A 20,027-nucleotide genomic window follows, 5' to 3' on the forward strand; every position below is an offset into this window, starting at 1 on the left:
CACCTTAGTATTCATCATCTTATAAAAATATGACACAGTTTTACTTATTTTGTTTATTGTCTATTGTTGCAGGATTATGCATTGGACTGCAAGGACAGTTTGAAATGCAAGGTGGGTGGTTCAAACTCACCAGCTGCTGTTCCCTGACAGGGTCGCTATGAGTCAGAATCGACTAGATGGCACTTAACAACAATAACAAATCTCCATTGAAATATATGCTCCACGAAATTAGGACTTTTTGTTTCTATTGTTTATTTTTTAGTGATGCAGTTCTATTGTAAATTGCATAGTAAATATTTATTTTGTTAGATTAATGGATTATATTTAAAACACATGCAAAGAGCAGATGGGAATGAATATTCTTTCATTATTAAGTAATAAGTCAATAAAGTATAAAGTACTTATAGGTGTAAAATGCCTGGCACATCCCAAATGTTCAATGTATGTTGTTGTAAATTGCTGTGGAGTCAGCTCTGATTCATAGCGGCATTATGCATAGCAGAATGAAACGTCCAGTCCTGTGCTGTTTACATGCTAGATGGTACATTGGAGTCCATTGTTTCATCACTTTTGTGACAGTCCATGTCACTTAAGGTTTCCCTTTTTTAACTGATTCTCTACCAAACATAATGTTGTTTTTTGGCAGTTGTTCTTTCCTAATGACAATACTAAAATCAGCAGGCCAAATGAAGTTGGCCAAAGTCTGGCCATCTTGTTTCTAAGAAATATTCTGGTTGTATTTCTACGAAGACTAATTTGTTCATTCTTCTGGCCGTCTATGGTACTCATGCTCTGTCACATGAACACTTAGCATTATACCGATGACTTGTGTGGCGATTGTTAAAAACATTATTGAACATTACTTGTGAGTCTTTTGATTAAAACATTTTGAGATTTTTTTAAAAAAAAAACATTTAGACCTTGTTTGTTTGTTTTTAAAAATCTTGCCTATTGTGGGTTAATGTGCTAGACTGCAAACTCGCTTTGCACCACAAGGTCGGTGGTACAACCTCACCAGCTGCTCCTTGGAAAGCCTATACAGGGTCACTATGAGTTGACCGACCGGACGGCACTTAACAACAATAGCAACAACATTATGTTGCAAAGTAAATTATGTATTTAAAGTGAGAACACTGTGGTTCTTATTAAATGTTTTTATTGTTAGTTTCACTGTCTAACAATGTCTCATATGAAATAGTACTTGGCAAACTGTTTTGTTAATATTGCAGCTTTAAATAGGTTTGATAATGTAAAGAAATTGAAAATGATCATGGTAATCCCCAGAAACCAAAAGCTGAGAGAAAGTCTGAGTACTGGGTGGTAGACAAAATTTATTGGAAAATATTTATCAACGAAGACCCAGATAACAGGAAACTTATTAGATTTTAATGGATGCCTTACTAAGTACACTGGAATCTTACTAAACTACATCTTCTTTATGTGGAGCAGAAGTGTTGAGATTCTGGGCATGAAGGTAGAACAGTCCAGCATCTCGGAATCATTTTATTTGGGGGCTTTGAGAAATGAAGACGGTCCTGAAGAACAACAACCTCAGAAGACCATGACATACTCCTATGAATGTTGTTGTTGTTGTTAAGTGCCGTCGAGTCGATTCCGACCCATAGCGACCCTGTACAGGGTTTCCGAGTGTGTAAATCTTTAGGGGAGTAGAAAGCCTTATCATTCTCCCGCGGAGCGGTTGGTAGTTTCGAACCGCTGACCTTAAGGTTCGCAGCCCGATTCGTAACCACTACGCTACCAGAGCTCCTTACTCCTATGAATACAGTATACTAAAAAACAAAAACAGTAATATAATTATAACCTAGCGTAACGGTTACGAATCGGGCTGCGAACCTCAAGGTCAGCAGTTCGAAACTACTAGCTGTTCCGCGGGAGAAAGATGAGGCATTCTGCTCCCGTAAAGATTTACAGCCTCGGAAACCCTGTACAGGGTCGCTATGGGTCGGAACCGACTCGACGGCACTTAACAACAACAAAATTGCATTGGTCAAGTATACTCAGTTTTGACTGTAATCTTTGGTTGTTTCACTGAATGGTAATGTTAGGAGAGATGATGTGGGTGGCAATAGTTGTTTTGCTTGCCACCGCTTTCTCTTTTTCTTATACAACCACATTTGTGGAGTGATTTGGAATACCTGAAACCAAGGAGTCTGGGTTAAAAAGTTCATGTACTGACCACACCATTTTGTTTTTGAAGGCTGCCTCTACTTTTGGTTATTGAGAAAGCACTGAGTTGCCATTTCCTTTCTGAGAACTGCTGAATTAGGAAGGAAGAAGTCAGACATGCCTTTGATGACGTCTGTGCTGTGGGGGAAGGGAAGGCTGGGCTATTCCTTTGAGCACCACTGTCTGCTTTCTTGAAGTTTGGTTTTTTAAGTGTCTGCTTCTGCATTGGAGTCCTGGTGTAGTGCTGCAGGATAATGCACAGGACTCCAAGGTCAGTTTGAACCACAAGACTGGCAGTTCAAACTCATCAGCTGCTCCTAGGAAACCCTACACAACAACATTTTCACTTTAAAGGAGCCCTGGTGGCACAGTGACTAAGCACTCAGCTGCTAACTGAAAGGTTGGTGCTGCTAATCTGCCAGTTTGTCTGAGGGAGAAAGATGAGGCAATGTGCTTCCATAAAGATTTACAGCGTGGGAAACCCCATGGTACAGTTGTACAGCGTTTTATAGGGTTGCAGTGAGTCAGGATTCAGCTTTATGGCAATGGCTAAACCTATTGCCATTATAGCGACCCTATATGTTGTTGTTAGGTGCTGTCTAGTCAGTTCCGACCCATAGCAACCCTGTATAGGGTTTCCAAGGAGTGGCTGGTGAGCTTGAACCGCCTCCTTGCAGTTCAAATGGCTTTACAGTCTGGTGCATTAACCCACAGCGCCACACCCTATATAGGGTTTGTAAAACTGTCAAATCTTTTTCTGTGAAATGGCTGGTGGGTTTGAACTGTCAACCTTGTGGTTAGCAGCCCAGTGCTTATCCTACAGGGCCACCAGGACTGGCAAAGACCATGGTGGTGATGGAGGTTAAGTACTATGGAATCGCTTCCTACGCATAACCACTGTGTATAGGGTTTCCGAGGCTGTAAGTCTTTACAGGAGCAGAAAGCCTCATCTTTCTCTCACAGAGCGGCTGATAGTTTTGAACTGCTGATCTTGCGGCTAGCAGCCAGACTCATAACTAACTATGCTATCAGTTCCACTTTATAAAATTTCAATATAATTATTAGCCTGAACAAGCACTACCTAATATCCTTTTTTTTTTCGGAGAAATTACTGAGGGTTTTGAGAGTAGCTAACTCTCTTTGCCCAAACTCTTGGCCACAACTCTACTCAACATTCTCTATTGATTTCCTGTCTATTGTTAATTCTCTGAATGCTTCCTCAAATCTTTTTTTTAAAAAGGTTTGATTTAAACATAGCTTCTGTAAGAATGCTTTTTGTCTGTGTTCAAGAAGACAGTGTTGAGGGCAATCCAAGTGAAGTATCAGGCTTCCAATAACCACAAAGAATCAAGGGTTTAGAACCGTGGAAAGGGCACCGTAGTTGGGAGTCTTTGGAAATCCTGAGGTCAGTCAGATGGTGGTCATGCTATCAACTGGCTTGTTTCATCATTTGTTTTGTTTGGTGTTGAAATCAAGTTATTTTGCAGCACTATGTAGCATTATATCACTGTCTTTGACACTCAAGGTTTTTCCTGTCCGTGAAGTGGAAGCTTCTGCTTCCTTAAGAATGTCTTGACTCTCCTGGTAATGTAAAAAAATTTGAAACTCTTTTCTCTGGCTGTTAAATATCTATGCCTCTTGTTTGCAGATGTTTGGAAAGTGGTGGTTGATCTAAAAATACTAAAAGAATCAAAGACTAATTAAGGCTCTGACATGCAAATTCTCTGACACACTTCCCAACATTTCTGTTACCATCACAAACAATTAGCTACATGATTCTTTAAAGTCCTCTAAATATATCCTGCTGTTACTATTTCATTTCTTAAGACTGTCCTTGACTCTAAATTCCAGAATTTACAACTTCAGTCTAAAAATTACCTTTATAGATAATCAGAGCTGTGTGGCCAAGATTATCTAGATTCAAAAGTAGTTTGACTCATTTCTCTATGTGATTACTTGTTGTTGTTAAGTGCTGTCCAGTCTGTTTCTGACCCATAACAACCCGGTATAGGGTTTCCGAGGGACAGCTGGTGAGCTTGAACCGCCGACCTTGTGGTTCAAACCGACTTTATAGTCCAGGGCATTAACCCACAGCATCACACTAGGACTCCCATGTGGCTGCTGGTGAGCTTCATAATCTGTAAAATGTGCATTAAATATAGTGTCAATAAAAGATTTATGTAATCACTGCTTTTAACTATTATCGCTTTTAAGAATAAAAATGTTTCACAATTTGCAAGGGGGAAACAGTGAGTTTTTTATTGAGTCCTGGTGTGGCGGGCACGGCTGATTAATGCACTGGACTGAAAGATCTGCTTGAACAACAGCAAGGTCCGCAATTCAAGTTTACCAGCCGCTCCTCAGAAACCCTATACAGGATCTGGACGGCATAACAAGAAGTTACTAGTGGTGGTGTGGGTTAATGCCCTGGACTGCAAAGTCAGTTTGCACCTCATGGTCGGAGGTTCAAGCTCACCAAGTTCAAGCTCGGAAAACTTTACAAGTCTCTGAGTCTTTGACTCAAAGGCACTTAACAAGTCACTATGACCCACCAACTCAACTTTCCTTAACAACAAAGGTACTTGTTGGACAATTTGTTTGTAATCCAGTTAACCCCCTGTGGATCAGGCATCATTTCATTTTTCAGATGATTAAATTAAGGAGCTCTGTTAGCGTAGTGGTTACGAATCTGGCTGCGAACTGCAAGGTCAGCAGTTCGAAACTACCAGGTGTTCTGCGGGAGAAAGATGAAGCTTTCTGCTCCCGTAAAGATTTACAGCCTCGGAAACCCTGTGAAACCCTGTGCAGAGTTGCTATGAGTCGGAATCAACTCCACGGCACATAACAACAACAACAACAACAAATTAAGGTTAGTAAATTTAGCCAAACGCCTTACAGGTCACACAGCTTGTAAATAGCTTGAGCCCAGGCTTGTCTCTGAAGTTAAACTCTTTTCAGAAGATGCTATTCATTTTTTAAGTTTATGTTTCACCTTTCCTACTCACCCTGATGTGAATACTTTCCATTTGGATGTTTAAAAAAGCAAGTGCAAAAAACGCAAGATGAGGAAGGGGTTTAACTTGCCAGAAGAAACCTTGAAGCACAGTGAGACACTTGCAAAGGAATTTAATTGCGTGTCTGTCAGCTGAGTCTTACACAAAGAGTGAAAAGTGTAAAACCAGGTGCTACGATTTGTAGATTTGTATTGGGAGTACCTGCTTGCTCAGGACTTGCTGGATGACCTTCAGGAAATGAACTCATGGTCCTAAATCTCAACTGTGATAGTGTAGTGGTTACGAATTGGGCTGCTAATCTGCTCATCTCAAAGTCAGCAGTTTAAAACTACCAGCAGTTCCCAGGGAGAAAGACGAGGCTTTCTGCTCCCGTAAAGATTTACAGCCTTGGAAACGCTGTGCAGGGTTACTATGGGTCTGAACCCACTCAAAGGCACATAAACAACAACAAAGTGAAGCAGTTGAATTGATTTCCAAGTTCTCTTCGGGTACTAAAATTCTAGCCTTGTTGCCAAGGATTGCTTCACCATTCCTTCGCTCCCTGTCAGCCACTCTGACTCCAACCCTCTAACTAGACGGCTCTTTTATAAAGTTCCCGGAGTCTTGGTGTGCTGCTGTGGGTTAACGAGCCAGACTGCAGAGCCATTTGAACTGCAAGGTCGGCTGTTCGAAGTTCACCAGCTGTCGGAACAGAATCGACGGCACTTAACAACAACAACTGAATCCTAAACCTAGCTACCGTCTTTCGTGACCTCAGAACTACAGGAACTCTGTCGGAAAAAGGTAGAAAACCCTGCGTTTGGACAGTCTACGATAGAAGCCTGGAGAAGGAACCCAAGGCAGGAGCAACAGTAATAAGGTCGAGGACGAAGACCCGGACGAGGGCGGGGGGTCGGGGGTCAGTGAGGGCGAGGCGGGACCGAGAGAGGATTGGCAGGTTGAAGGGCGGGGCCCGCGCCAACAGCCCTGGGGTTGAGTGAGAGAGGCTGCGCGGGCGTCGCTGGCAGTTCCCGCCCCCTTTGTTTCCACTCCCTCTTGCCGTGCAGGCGGGGCGGCGGGCGTGCCGACGCCGGTGACGCCACAAGGGGCGGGGCGGCATTAGTTTCTAGCCGGCGCTCGTGCGTCTTCGGCAGTCGGTGTTTGGCGTGCTGTTTGTACGGTGTCTTGTCCGCTTTTCCTGGTCCAGTGTCGCAGGCTATCTCTTCCCGGAGCTTGGGACAGAGTGGGCGCGCGCCCGTGTGTGTGTGTGTGTGTGAACGGAACCCAGGGCAGAGGCATTCCCTCGCTGCATTTTTTTTTTTTTTTCTTATTTTTATCCAAAGAAGGGGCAGTTCGCACGTTGCCTTGCTCCTCCATAGGGAGAGGGGTTGATGTGCGGGCTGTGGCTCGTCTTATTTTTCTTTTAAACTTGTGAACGTTTTCTGCCCCTCCACCCTCTCCTTTTTTTAAGGCTCAGCTTCGCCTGGGCTGGTTTCCCCGGTCCCTCGCTACCCCGCCCAAGCTCTCCCCTTCCGTCGCCTCCTGCCCGGGAGGGTGGGAAGCCTGGTCCCGCTCTCAGCTATAGCCGCATCTGCCTCAGTATGAACGGGTTCAGCGACCCGCCTCTTTTTATAAAAGATATTAAGCCCGGGCTGAAAAACTTAAATATCGTCTTTATAGTCCTGGAGATAGGTAAGTGGGCCCGCGGTCCGCCCCCTCCTCGCCCTGTGCGCCCCGGGGCAGGAGGGCGCAGCCTGCGCGAGCCGGGCCCTCCCCTCCCCCGCCCACGTGGCCCCCGCCCGGGCTCGGTCCCACCTGCGGCCGGAAGCCGGCATTGGCCGAGCCCCTTCCCACCCTCCAGCTGGCAATGAAGTCCTCTCGGAGGATTCAGCCTTTCTGGAAGTCCTGGCTGTCTAATGCGCTCCCTCTTCTTGATTTTTACATCCTCACAGGACGCGTGACCAAAACCAAAGACGGCCATGAAGTGAGATCGTGCAAAGTAGCAGATAAAACGGGCAGCATCACCATTTCCGTGTGGGATGAGATTGGAAGTCTCATCCAGCCAGGGGATATTATTCGATTGACCAGAGGGTAGGTGTGCATTCTAGTGGGTAGGTGGGGAAGAGAGTGCTAAGTAACAGTCTGCGGAATGGATTGGCTGACTTCCCGGGCCACATCATTTTGGTGCACCCCTCCAAGGGGATTTAAGCCCCTACTGCGTGTAGCCTGATTGTTAAAACTGCCTCTTGCGAGGGACAGCCTCCCTCCCGTCAACATACACACACACTGTTTACAGGTTTAATATATAAGGAATTAAAAAAAAAAAAGTTCGTGGGTGGAAAAAAACTTCATTTAATTCAATGTTTCCACGAACATTTTGAAGCCATCTCGTATTATTATGGGAATCGTTGATGAGGCTTTTTAGTGAATTGATAGCCAGCATTTGATCTTTTAGGTAACTTATTTAACTTAGTTAAAATACTTAAAACTCTTAGCTTAAACTTTTCCCTCTTTAATACCGTCAGCATTTCACTTATACATATGTTATTTTGACGATGTGGACATAAAATTGCAGTTGGGAGAACTTTAGGAGTTTCTATGGCATGCCGAATAATTTGTACTATATGTAAAACTGAAGAGCAATATATAGAAGGCACATTCTAGATAATGGTTTCTGTGGTATGTCAAATAATTTGTGTGGCACTGTTGGATAATTACAAGATAAGTGGTTTAAACCACCAGCCACTCCTTGGATACCTTATACAGGACCACTGTAAGTCGGCACTTAACAATGTAAAGTTAAGGAAATTATTTAATATCTAGAAGGCACATTCTAGAACATGAATTCTGTGCCATCTGTTGTAAGTTCAGTGTTTAGACCAAAGTGACAGAAAATTTTTGGCAGAACTGTCTTCATCCAGAAGAATCAGTTGGCCTACTGGTGACTTTATTTTAATTGGCAATTAGACTGGCTGTAAAGAATTTACCATATCTTTATCTCAGGCAGATAAAAGGCCAAAAGGAGGGTCTGAAAAATAGAAATTGTGATCCATAGAATTATAATTATTAATGGGTTATAGATAGGGAAAGGGGATGGAAATTGATGTTAGCATAATATATCTCAGAGAAGTGTGGGAACACTGAATGTAGGAGCTTAGAGCCCTTTGAAACTGTGTGAGAGGTCTTACAACATCTTCAGGAAGTGATGTAGAGTATCAACAAAGCAGGAAGTGAGAGTCAGAACTTGGACCTTTCATTCTCTTACACTGACTCATCATGACACTGCTTGATTTAACTTCCACATCTTTAATTTACTCAAAGGAAAAATTATCTGGAAGGGTGTGGTGTGGATTAGCATAAAGATTTTTGGTTCCCCAAAGTATCCTTCAGTGATTAAAAGTACTTTATAAATTGCCAACAATATATTGTATCAAATATTGCATATTCTGTAGTCAAGGAAATTTAGGGAAAAAATTCAGTAGCTATTGTATTTATAGGATTTTAAGGAGTACAGCTCCAAGGAGAACAGTTTAAAGGAAAATTCAAAACTACTACTGACTGACTTCATTGTGACCTTAAATTAACACACCTCATACCTTCAACGTCCTCTTCTATGAAATGGAAATAATTATACCTTACTATAATAACACCCAACTTGGAATCTGGCCCATTGTAAGGCCCTTAAATTCTGGTTAAAGCTAAAAGTAGCTTTTGAAGACAGGCAGACTGACGTTTTACTTAAGGTGTGAAACATTAATGTACTCTAAGTCACTCTTTGTGTAAGGGTGGTATATGGATTCTAATAACTGACCCTTATTAAGATGATGAGAACTTTATAATACGGAAATAGCGAATTTTTATTAGTCTTTTTAAAGAGATAAATTATCACTATATTTGGTAAAGCAATATTTAGTTAAAATTTATCATTCTTAGATTATGAAGTTACCATAGTAGTTGTATGAAGAACCATTGGAGACCAAATCTGAACCAATTTTACAATTTTGGCTGGAGATAATTGCTTAAATTTCTGCACTTAAAAGTTCTTTGTTAAGTGACTAAAGATGTGAACTTTCAGGGATATAACAATGCTGACTTTGCAAAAAGTCATTTGTATAATTTTCTGAGGGTCAATTATAATTTAGATAATTGCATCAAAATTGTCCGTGGAATTTTTTTTGTTTTAACTTATTAGTAGCAAAATAAATACTGTATAAGTCGGAGTCCTGGTGTGGCGCTGTGGGTTAATGCGCCAGACTGCAAAGCTGTTTGAACTGCAAGGCCAGCGGTTCAGGCTCACCAAGGGCTCCTCAGAAATCCTATGCAGGGTTGGAAGCGATTTGATGGCACTTAACAAGTCAAGGGTTGACTTGATATAAATAAAAGGTGACATACATATTTCTAAAACAAATAGTATCTCTTTGTAGGTATGCATCCATGTGGAAAGGATGTCTCACACTTTATACTGGAAGGGGTGGTGAACTTCAGAAAATTGGGGAGTAAGTATTAAAATGTATTTCATATAACTAAATTACATATATCTACAGGAAAACTGGTAGGTATAAGCTATACATCTTCCTTGACTTTTTTTTTTTTGACTGATAAACAGAATGCCTTTTGACTGTTAAACTAAAAAATTACTTTGCATGTTTGTAGTAGTTTAACAGCTATCAATACTGCTTTTTGTGTTTGAGGCTGTCGGTTTTTCCTGGCAAAGAGGAGTAAGAAACTGCACTTAAAACTAGCACCAGTGTGACCATTTCTGAGGACTTTTTAGGAACAGACATTTTCCAGGGGTCAAGAGTACTATTTAAATTAGGTACTCCCTTCTAGTGATTCATCATATAGGAAGCTAGTTTGGGTTTCAGGTCATAAGATTAAATTTTCACTTTTTTTCTATTTATGAGTGAATGCGTACTTGTGTTAAAAGGACTTGCAGCTATGAAAATTGAAGTCCTCTATTTATCCACAGTCTAGGTATGGTGCAGGCAGCCGCAATGCGAGCTTCCGTACACTACTACCCTGGTATTGATCTTCACCCTGCCCTGGAGGAACCATCCTCTCTAGGGGTGTAAAGGTAATTCAGCCTCCATGCAAGCTTAGATATTTGGGTTGTACTCGAAAGTGTGGTAAAGGCAGTGAGCCACATCAGTTGTCCATGCTGTTTGGTTAATGCTCAGACATCTTCCCTGGTGCCCATCATATTTTGGAGGATATTTACAGAGAGGAGCCATGAATGACACCCAAAAAGAAAAAGCTTCACGGATGGTTAAGGGACATTGGAGAACATGGTATTAATGAAAGGAAAGCAGTAATCTTGCCAGCTTTTAAAGATCAGAAATTGGTAACACCTTATCTCCTGTAGGGGGAAAATTAGGGCTCAGATGCTTGTGGTTAGAGTAGTATCCTTAGAGGTAAGGCGTTAAGAGTTGTCTCAGCAGCAGTATTACAGAAAAGTTCAGGATGCTGTTCCAACCTTTACATACGGAGAGGTGTTTATGAATCAGCAATTAAGAGAAGACCCACTGGAGGTTTTTCCATTCCAAATGACTGCTCTTTGTCTGGATCAGTTTAGGATATACTAAAACTTGTTTTCATTTTTCTTTTGGGGGTGAGGAGCTAAGAAGTTGGTAAACACCATATAGTCAACTTAAAAACCTGGAGTTGATAGCCAGCTATATTAATTCATGGCAGCAAAATTCATTGTTAACCTTGAATGATTATCTTTGCAGATTCACAGTGATTGGTCATAAGAGGGACTGGCTGAGAGTGTGTGGATGGATCAGTGCAAATCCATTACCACTTCTGGAAACACCACTCTGGAACCCTCAACATGGCCTAAACATCAACTTGTGTGGAAAAACAGGACAAAGATGTGTTTCTATGTCCTTAATCTTTGACATTTATATTTTGCAGTTCAGGAGAAGAATTAAAATACACAGTAGAATGTTATGCATCAATTAGGTGATTCAATATTTGATGTTTTTATGGAAGATAAGCACAGGAATTTTTAGTTGTAATTGAAAACAGCATATTCTTTTTTAGTTAGTTCATTGATACCTACATTATTTCTGTAAATTATGTTCATTCTATAAAGGAAGAATTGATTGTTTAACTTGTTATCTGTTTTCAGATTTTGTATGGTGTATTCAGAAGTGCCAAATTTCAGTGAACCCAGTCCAGATTATCGAGGACAGCAGAACAAAGGGGTAATTAATCCAAATTTATAGCACATATTTGTATGATTAGGGTACTTTTGACTGTGTTCTAATTTTTATGACTAGATTGTTAAACATACTCAGAGTGTAATAAAAACAATAAAAAAAACATTCTTTGTTTAAGGCATTTTGGCTGTATGTATGTTGTGGTCTATGCAGCTGAATTATCATATACTAAGGAGCTCTGGTAGCGTAGTGGTTACGAATTGGGCTGCGAACCGCAAGGTCAGCAGTTTGAAACTACCAGCTGTTCCGCAGGAGATAGATGAGACTTTCTGCTCCCGTAAAGATTTACAGCCTCGGAAACCCTATACAGGGTCGCTATGAGTCAGAACTGACTCCACACAACAACAAGAAACATATAGTAAGCCATTTAGTACTTTGATGAGTGGGAAGTAATGCCAGGAAATGCAGTAGGTGATAATAGTACCTGTGAAAGGTTTGGGAAATATTGCTGAGTATTGAGTGGACTTAGACAAATCTTTTTAACTTAAAATTTTGTTTTTTAGGTGTACAGTGAGCAGAAGAATAATTCTGTGAATAGTAATATGGATATAGGTACATTTGGACCCTTGGGTAAGATTTTTTTGGAATATTTTAATCCGGTATCTTAAGACTCACAAGGTTGGTTTGAACCACACAGTTAGCAGTTCAGACTGACAATCCGTGCTTCCGAAGCTCCATACAGGGTTGCTGTGAGTTAGAACTGACTTGATAGCACTTCACAACAAATCTTAAGAAAGTTTTAAGGGGAAAATATTTCAAGGCATAAAGTGTACTGGTCCTGAATGGGAACTACCAATAAACATAGAATGCCCAAACAACTCCTAGAAGCAGATACATGCTTATGTTAAATTATTGAGTATATTCTATATTTAAACATGAGAGCCAGTTCTGAGAACACAGTAGTGAACATTAATAATTTAAAAGTTAAGTTTTGGTAATACATGTGAAAAAGTGTCATGCTTAGTCATAATTTGGGAAAACATTTTTTATAAAATGTATGTAATCCTTTGATTGCTTATAATAGACATTATATTTTGGATGGTGTTGTTGTTGTTGTTAAGTGCCGTCGAGTAGGTTCTTTGGATGGTATAGTTGCACTGAAAGACTTTTTTTATCTTTAGACTAATAGCTTGTCCTAAGTTTTCATGTACTTATAGCTGCCACCCATCTCTTTAAATGTCACATTGACAACCTTACTGATCAATCACTTGAGTAACTTTGCCATCATTTTCAAACAATAGTAACCATATTTGAACCAATTACTAGTACTCATTATCTATTTTATCCCTCTTTTCCCCCCTTTCCAGTGTAGACAGTGGATACCTATGCTATTTGTTGTTGTTGTTGGCTAAGTTGACCTTTTTTCCTTTCTCTGTTAATACTACATGAAAATATAATCATCTAGTGTAGTCATCATTTGGGAAAATTTAGAACCCACACTGAGATTTTTTTACCCCCTAGAAACTTAAAACTACAAGTGTTTGTTGTTCCTAATATTATCGTGTTACTAACATGTATGGAGTCCTGGTATGGTGCTATGGGTTAATGTGCTGGTCTGCAGGTCAGTTTGAACTGTAAGATTGGTGGTTCAAACTCACCAGCCACTCCTTGGAAACCCTGATTTGGAATCTACTTGACAGCACTTAACAACAATACCATGTATTGGGACTTCAAATAGAAGTGCTTCCATAGACTGGTATCTGAAAAATGATGGATTTTTGTATTCTTTTTCAGGAAATGGTGTTCAAACCAACTCAGAATCCAGGGGATATCAGTTTTCCTATGGTGGTAGAAGTAATGGCCGAGGACCTATAAATCCACAGCTACCAGGAACAGCTGATAACCATACAGTTGTGACTACAATAAATAATGGCAGGGACCCTCGGAGAGCATTTAAAAGATGACCTACCCCAAACACTCCATGTAGTTTTTTTAAACTACACGTCCTACTTGAATACTTATTGCACTTTTATTTATTGTTAACTGTGAAAATATGTCTTTTATTGGTTTCCTTTTTACACTTTTGGTTTATTAACAAAAGTGGTTTTTATAGAAAAACTATTGAGCTGCTCAAGTTTCCTGTTAAAATGGGAACACTCTGAAAAGTAGAGGCATTCATTTTAGAGCAAAACGATTATTGACTAGCCTCTAAAAAGCCTGACCTGAACCATGGGTGAGTTGAGACATCAGTTTGTTAGCCTCTATGAGTCTGTCTTTTGTATAAAGTTGATAATATTTAAGATTTAGCAGATGTTCTTTTGTCTTAAATTCAGATAGTGCCCAGTAAAGCAATAACGACCAACAAAACAACTTGATCAGTGCTCATTGTAGTTTTTCAGTGTGACTCCAGGAATGATTGACTTCTTCATTGAGTGACTGCCATTAAGATTTTCCAAGGACTGAATCATTCTAAGATTTTTTTTTGGGGTTTTTTTTTTTTTTTTTGTGGCAGGGAGGGATATAAAATGCCTTAGATTTTTAAAATCAGAATTATGGAATGTAGCAAATAGTTTTTAGGAAAAAGCTACATTTTATTTTGAAGTACAGTTGTTAACATTTGTTATCAACTGTGGATTGCATGGGTGGGAAATTAAAAATGGTTGCTTTTAATAGATATTTTTGAAAGTACCATGTTAAATATTAAAGTATAATTTGAGGGAATTATAAAGTAAAATGAGGATCTAATTATTATTTTTTTAAATGATGATAGGTAAACACATAGGGTGATAATAATCAAACTTTCAGCATCCTAGGTGCTCATAGGAAGTGGTCATCATGGAGTGAGCCTTAGGAATGTACATGGTGTACCGTCAAAGTTTCTGGACACAACTCAACGTAGCCTTATTAGCAGTGGCTCTCAAGAGAAGTCTTTAATAAAGCTTTACTTTGAAATGTAAAGGTGGAATTTATCTGTGCCTCATAAATGGTACTCAGTTCCATCTTTTGCTGTAGGGTGAATTACTGGGAAGTTTTTCCTTTGTTTAAATTTAATTTTTCTTTAATATTATATCTTGAATAAAACTTTGATTAACATTAACAGACCTATAATTTTTGCTCTGTCTTTAAATGACTTAACAATGAAAAGCCAGTACACCGTGCTTCAATTGTATTAATGACTCCACTTGGCTACTACGTAAGTCTGCATTTGTCACTTTATATTTTTCTACCTCAAATCACCAAATAACTTTTTGGTCTTGTTTTCTGATAATTTGAAAGTGTTTGAATGTAAACATATAGGCCAAATAATTTGTTTGCTCTAATTCAGGCTGTCTAACCAGTATAAGGAGTTCTGGTAGCATAGTGTTTACGAATCGGGCTGCAAACTGCAAGGTCACCAGTTCGAAACTAACAGCTGCTCTGCGGGAGAAAGATGAGGCTTTCTGCTCCCTTAAAGATTTACAGCTTCGGAAACCCTGTTCACGGTCACTATGGGTCGGAACTGACTCGACGGCACATAACAACCAGTATTTGAATACAAGCTACACATTGAGCTCTGTGGAGTGTTCCAGATAGGTGGAATACTGTGAAGGAACATATTTCTGTTAATATTTTGTTACATGCCATTGAGTTGAATCTGACTCATAGTGACCCTTTATAGGGTTTCTGAGAAGGGGCTGGTGAGTTCGAACCACTGACCTTGTGGTTAGCAGTCTAGTGCTTATCCTATAGCACCATATGAGCACCCATTTATGGTCAGTAGTACTTTGGTAACTGAGGCATGCATATTTTCTTAAAAGCAAGTATTTTTAAATTCATAACATTGATGATTACAATTAATTTTGCTTTGTAACTAATCTTAAGACTCACATTTCCAAATGCCTCAAAAGATAATATCTAAGGATTGAGAACAGAGTATGTTAACATGATGGAAGTTTGTATTTAAAAAAAAAAATACTACAAATTAGTATGAAGTTTCCTGTTTTTGATATGTTTTGCTGTAAATCTAGGAATAGGAACTAAAAAAAATGCTGAAAGTTATTTGTGTAATAATAAAGCATTGGGGTGATTCTAAGAGTTTTAGCATTTTGGAAAGTTAAAATACAGTGAGGTATGGATTCCTGGACTTAAAATTGTGACCTCAGTAATTCCTTAATTTGTGATGTCAGGCAAGTTAATTACACTTGAAGCCTAAGCCTTAGATTTCTCAACTATAAAACAAGTGAGTAGTAGTATTCTTTTGTTGTATGGTTAAGATTTACCATGTATGTATTAGAATGATTTTTGATACATTATAAGCACTCGATGTTGTCTAGTTAATTATGCCATTAATATCTCAGGAATACAAAAAGAAGATTAGGTGTGGAAATTCTGCTGTCCTTAGGTGCTGTTAAGTTACTTCCAACCCACAGTGACCCTGTGCACAACAGAGTGAAACCGTGCCCAGTCCTGTGACATCTCAGTCATTAAGTTTGAACCTATTGAAGCCAACCCATCTTGTTGAAGGTCTTATGCTTTTTCCTGAACTCTCTACTTTACCAGGAGTCCTGGTGTGGCGATGTCAGATAAGCACTGGACTGACTGCATGCCAAAAAGTCGGCGGTTCAAACCCAGCAGTCTCCTTAGAAACCGTTTACAGGGTCTCTATGAGTCGGAACTGACTATGGCACAACTACAACTACTTCAAGTGTGATGTCACTGCCTCCTGATCACATGGCCAAAGGTTGTGAAAAATATTGCATCTTCCCTTTCAAGGAACATTCTACTCATACTACTTCCAAGACAGATTTGGCTTGTGTGTTGCTGTGAAGATATTGTCACTGTTAAATTAACATATTGAGAGATTAAGTTAAGAAAGATCCTAAGCTTTTACATTCGCTAAGTGATATTTGCCTCAGTATACTGTTGCTGTTCTGTGTTCTTTATAATTAACAAATTTCTTTTTTCTTAAGGGAATCCTCCAAAACCAAAGCAACAAGTGAGTTACAATCTATAATGAATATTTGCCTTGTCAGTCTACTTGGACAGCACTCAACAAGAAGTTAAGAGGAAAACATTTTTCTCGAAACCTCCTTGGTACTTTCCACCATCGTCCTTGAAATAAGTTTATACAACGTTTACTGAAAAACAAAAAACATCTAGAATAATACACTCTACTAGATTGCTCCCAATATCATTTCTACAAAACATCTGAAGTGGATTGAAGTCTGATCAGACCACCTTGCACCTCATGTCTGGGAGGGTATTGGGAGAAATGGCTATAGTTACAGAAACTGAAAGATGGAATCCATGCCGTTGATAGGTGGCAGGGATGCTGCAGTGTGGTTTCCTGTAGGCATTTAATCACTCAGGCGGCGTCCTGTTAAGTCAACTTAGTGCACCATCTCTGCTTTCTTTGCATGTAGTCTTACCAATTTTGTTTCAAATTTGTGGACAGTATACCTGGATACCCTTAGTATAGTACTGATACTTGTATTTTTTATCACTTAACATTTAAAAACAATAGCTGCTCTCTTGAATAATGCTATGGAAATGAGTGGAAAACAGTCATTTATGATGTCAGTGCCTTCAAGTCGGTTCTGACTCAGCAGCCTTTTAGAGGGTTTTTGATGAATGGCTGGTGGGTTTGAACTGGCAGCCTTGTGGTTAGTAGTCCATTGCTTATCCTCTAATTTATGATAGGAGAACTTATAGGGCAATGGTTTGCTGGCTTTAGTTAACGAGTGCTATCACAGAAAAACCACAAGTACACAGGTTAATCAAATATGTTCTCAAATTTTAGGAGGCTTAGAATCTGAATTCTGGTAGCGTAGTGGTTACGAATCGGGCTGCGACCCTAAGGTCAGCGGTTCGAAACTACCAGCCGCTCCGCGGGAGAAAGATGAGGCTTTCTACTCCCGTAAAGATTTACACCCTCGGAAACCCTGTACAGGGTCGCTATGGGTCGGACCCGACTCGATGGCACTTAACAACAACAACAGAATCTGAATTCAGGTCTGTAGGGAAAGCTTTCTGTCTTTTTTCATATATAAAATGCTTTATTGTGAATTATGTGATATGGGAGAACATTAGCTTTACATTGATCCCCTTGCCCTGGTTACAATCCCCTCCATGCATCATCCATCAACCAAAATGTATACCCTGCAAGCACCCCGCCCAGCCCCTCTCCTACCTCTCTGGGTCTAAAGGCCTTAGCTGTTCCATCTCTGGCATCAGTTTCTCTGGGGTTCTGAATCCCTTCCCTCCTTTGCATTTCTAGCCCTTTTCTGTCTCCTTTTGAATACCTGTGAGTGGGGCATTTCTTGAAGATCTGTGTCTTGGCGGTGTTCTACCCCTGGATCTAGAAGGTTCTCCGTGCAGGGACCCAGGTGCAAAGTTCATGCTGTACAACACCTTTCTTGGCAGTGAGGTCCACTACTCTGCTTGGTGCTTTGGTCTCATCTAAGATGTTAGTTCAGTGTGGAACTTGAGTCAAGCCTTGTAAGCTTGTGACTCAAAACATCCTCCACACTGATCCTGCCTCATAGAGGTTAAGAGTGAAAACAACAAAGGGAGGATGGCCACACAATACTGTGAATTGGTACCTAGCCAAGTTGACACATTTTCAGGGGATTACATTTAATCCATGATGATATGTGCCATGGAGTCAGTTCTGACTCAAAGTATCTCTGTACAGTGTTTCTGAGGCTGTAAATCTTTACCGGAATAGAAAGCCTCATCTTTCTACTGTGAAACAGCTGTTAGTTTTGAAATGCTGACCTGGTGGTTTACAGCCCCATGTCATAACTACTATGCTGAGAAGTTACAAACTGGGAATGTTAATTAGCATTGGTTTGAAGACAATGGTGCTGTTTGCAATTTCAGCTGTTGTGCTGAAATTGCGTCTTGGTGTGGTGCTGTGGGCTAATGATTCAGACTGCAAAATTGTTTGAACTGCAAGGTTGGTTCAAGCTCACCAGCTGCTCCTTGGAAACCTTATACAGAGTCTCATGGGTGGGAATCGATTCGACGGCACTTGACAACAAGAAGTTGTATCATTGACACAGTGGTGACTGTGCCAAATAGTTTTAAGGTGCAAATTAGTGCATTTGAAGGAGTGCATTTGAAGGATTCTAGAGAGAAAGCTAAAACCATATGAACATGCAGAACTCTTACCAAACTAAATCATTTTTACTTCTAGTTTTAGGATTGCTTGCATTAGCCACCCCTCCCTTTTTTATGAGCATGTTTTATACTCCCCTTGTTTTATCCCTTGCCTTATCTGGTGAGAGTCCAAATATTTATAGTAGAAAAAGATGGCTGCAGTCATTTGCTAGTGTAAGGGTAAAAACACATGTACTTAACCATGGTGAAATATGTATATTGAGGTCTGTCCCAGCCAATGATTACACATTGGGATAATTAGTCCTGCATTTCTCAAAGCAGTTGTAATGATTATTAACAGGTATGCTACCGAGGACATCTATGACCTGTAGGAAATAGCAGCGCCATCCATAGCATTGTGTTATGCCCGATGAGAGAAGATAAACAATGCTTTGAACTTCACCTTACAGAGAATAGACCAAAGATTGGGTTCAAATACAAGTACTGAGCTAAAAGTGTAAGATTCTTCAAAGCTATTACACATTGAAAAACAGCTGGCAAGCCAGTAATTAAGCATTTCCCCCCAAAAAATTAGACCTAAAGATGTTGGGGGTTTCTTATGCTGTGAGATAACCTGCATGATGTAAAGAAAATTAACATTTAAAAAAAGTTTGACTAGTAGATACCTGATGTAGTACTTTGAAATGTCATAGTAGGTCATCTACAATAGTTTTGAGAACGTGTCAACCCAAGACTTGGATGATTCTCTATTAAACTAATAGAGCCCAGTCTTGTGAGACTGTTGACATGAACTACACATACTGGCACGCTTTTATTAGTAAGCCTGTTGACATGTTTTTAAGAACCAGTTCTTTTCTACCTTTCAACCATTAAAGATTTTATGACTACCATATCAACATTTTAAGCTTGGGGCAGTATCTTGACCCATGTATTGAATCTATACCCACTAAGAATGGTTTATAAGCAACCTACATGAAAATTCCCCAAGGACTTGTTAGAAATACAAGTTATTATGCACAACCACAAGGAGAAACTAGAATTGTAGGCTTGGAATATTGTGATTATAAATAGCCCTGTAGAATCCTGTCTCCTGCAGTTGATGATCTCCTCTCAGGCCCTGCTTTACTACATAGAAAAATAACTCACAATTGTCAAGTTTTGGTGAGTCGATTCCAACTAAGTGGCCCTACATAGGGTTTCCGAGGATGTGGGTTTGAACTGCCTACTTTGTGGTTAACAGTCTAGTTCTTATTCGATGGTACTACATCAGGACCCCTTGAAATTGTGTGTGTAAATAACTTAAGCTGTCTCTTCACCTTTTTCTGAGCTCAACATACATTGAAGTTCTGGATTGTGAACCAGAAAATGAACTTACCAAGTATAAACCTCCACAGGACAGATTTGACAAGTATAGTTATGTAGTGCCAAGTAGAGTAGAGGTTAAGTTCTCAAACATGGCCCTTGGATGTGGCACTATACATTTTACATTAGATTCTATTGTCATGTGCCATCAAGTGGGTTTTAAAGTCAGAATGGGTATAGAGTTCCCGAGGAGCAGCTGGTGGGTTTGAACAACCTACCTTGG

The 20,027-nt window shown here is 39.9% G+C and overlaps 1 protein-coding gene across 1 annotated transcript; it reads left to right on the top strand.

Moving 5' to 3' along the window:
* Nucleotides 1–6,781: 6,781 nt before the first annotated feature.
* Nucleotides 6,782–13,305, top strand: NABP1 (nucleic acid binding protein 1). The gene is made up of 6 exons (XM_006864055.1): nucleotides 6,782–6,872; nucleotides 7,133–7,271; nucleotides 9,605–9,676; nucleotides 11,311–11,386; nucleotides 11,905–11,971; nucleotides 13,136–13,305. The coding sequence occupies exons 1-6, from the start codon at nucleotides 6,782–6,784 to the stop codon at nucleotides 13,303–13,305; spliced, it is 615 nt and encodes a 204-aa protein (XP_006864117.1).
* Nucleotides 13,306–20,027: the final 6,722 nt, after the last annotated feature.

This window comes from Chrysochloris asiatica, unplaced genomic scaffold, assembly GCF_000296735.1.
Source record: "Chrysochloris asiatica unplaced genomic scaffold, ChrAsi1.0 scaffold00059, whole genome shotgun sequence".
Lineage (NCBI taxonomy): Eukaryota > Metazoa > Chordata > Mammalia > Afrosoricida > Chrysochloridae > Chrysochloris > Chrysochloris asiatica.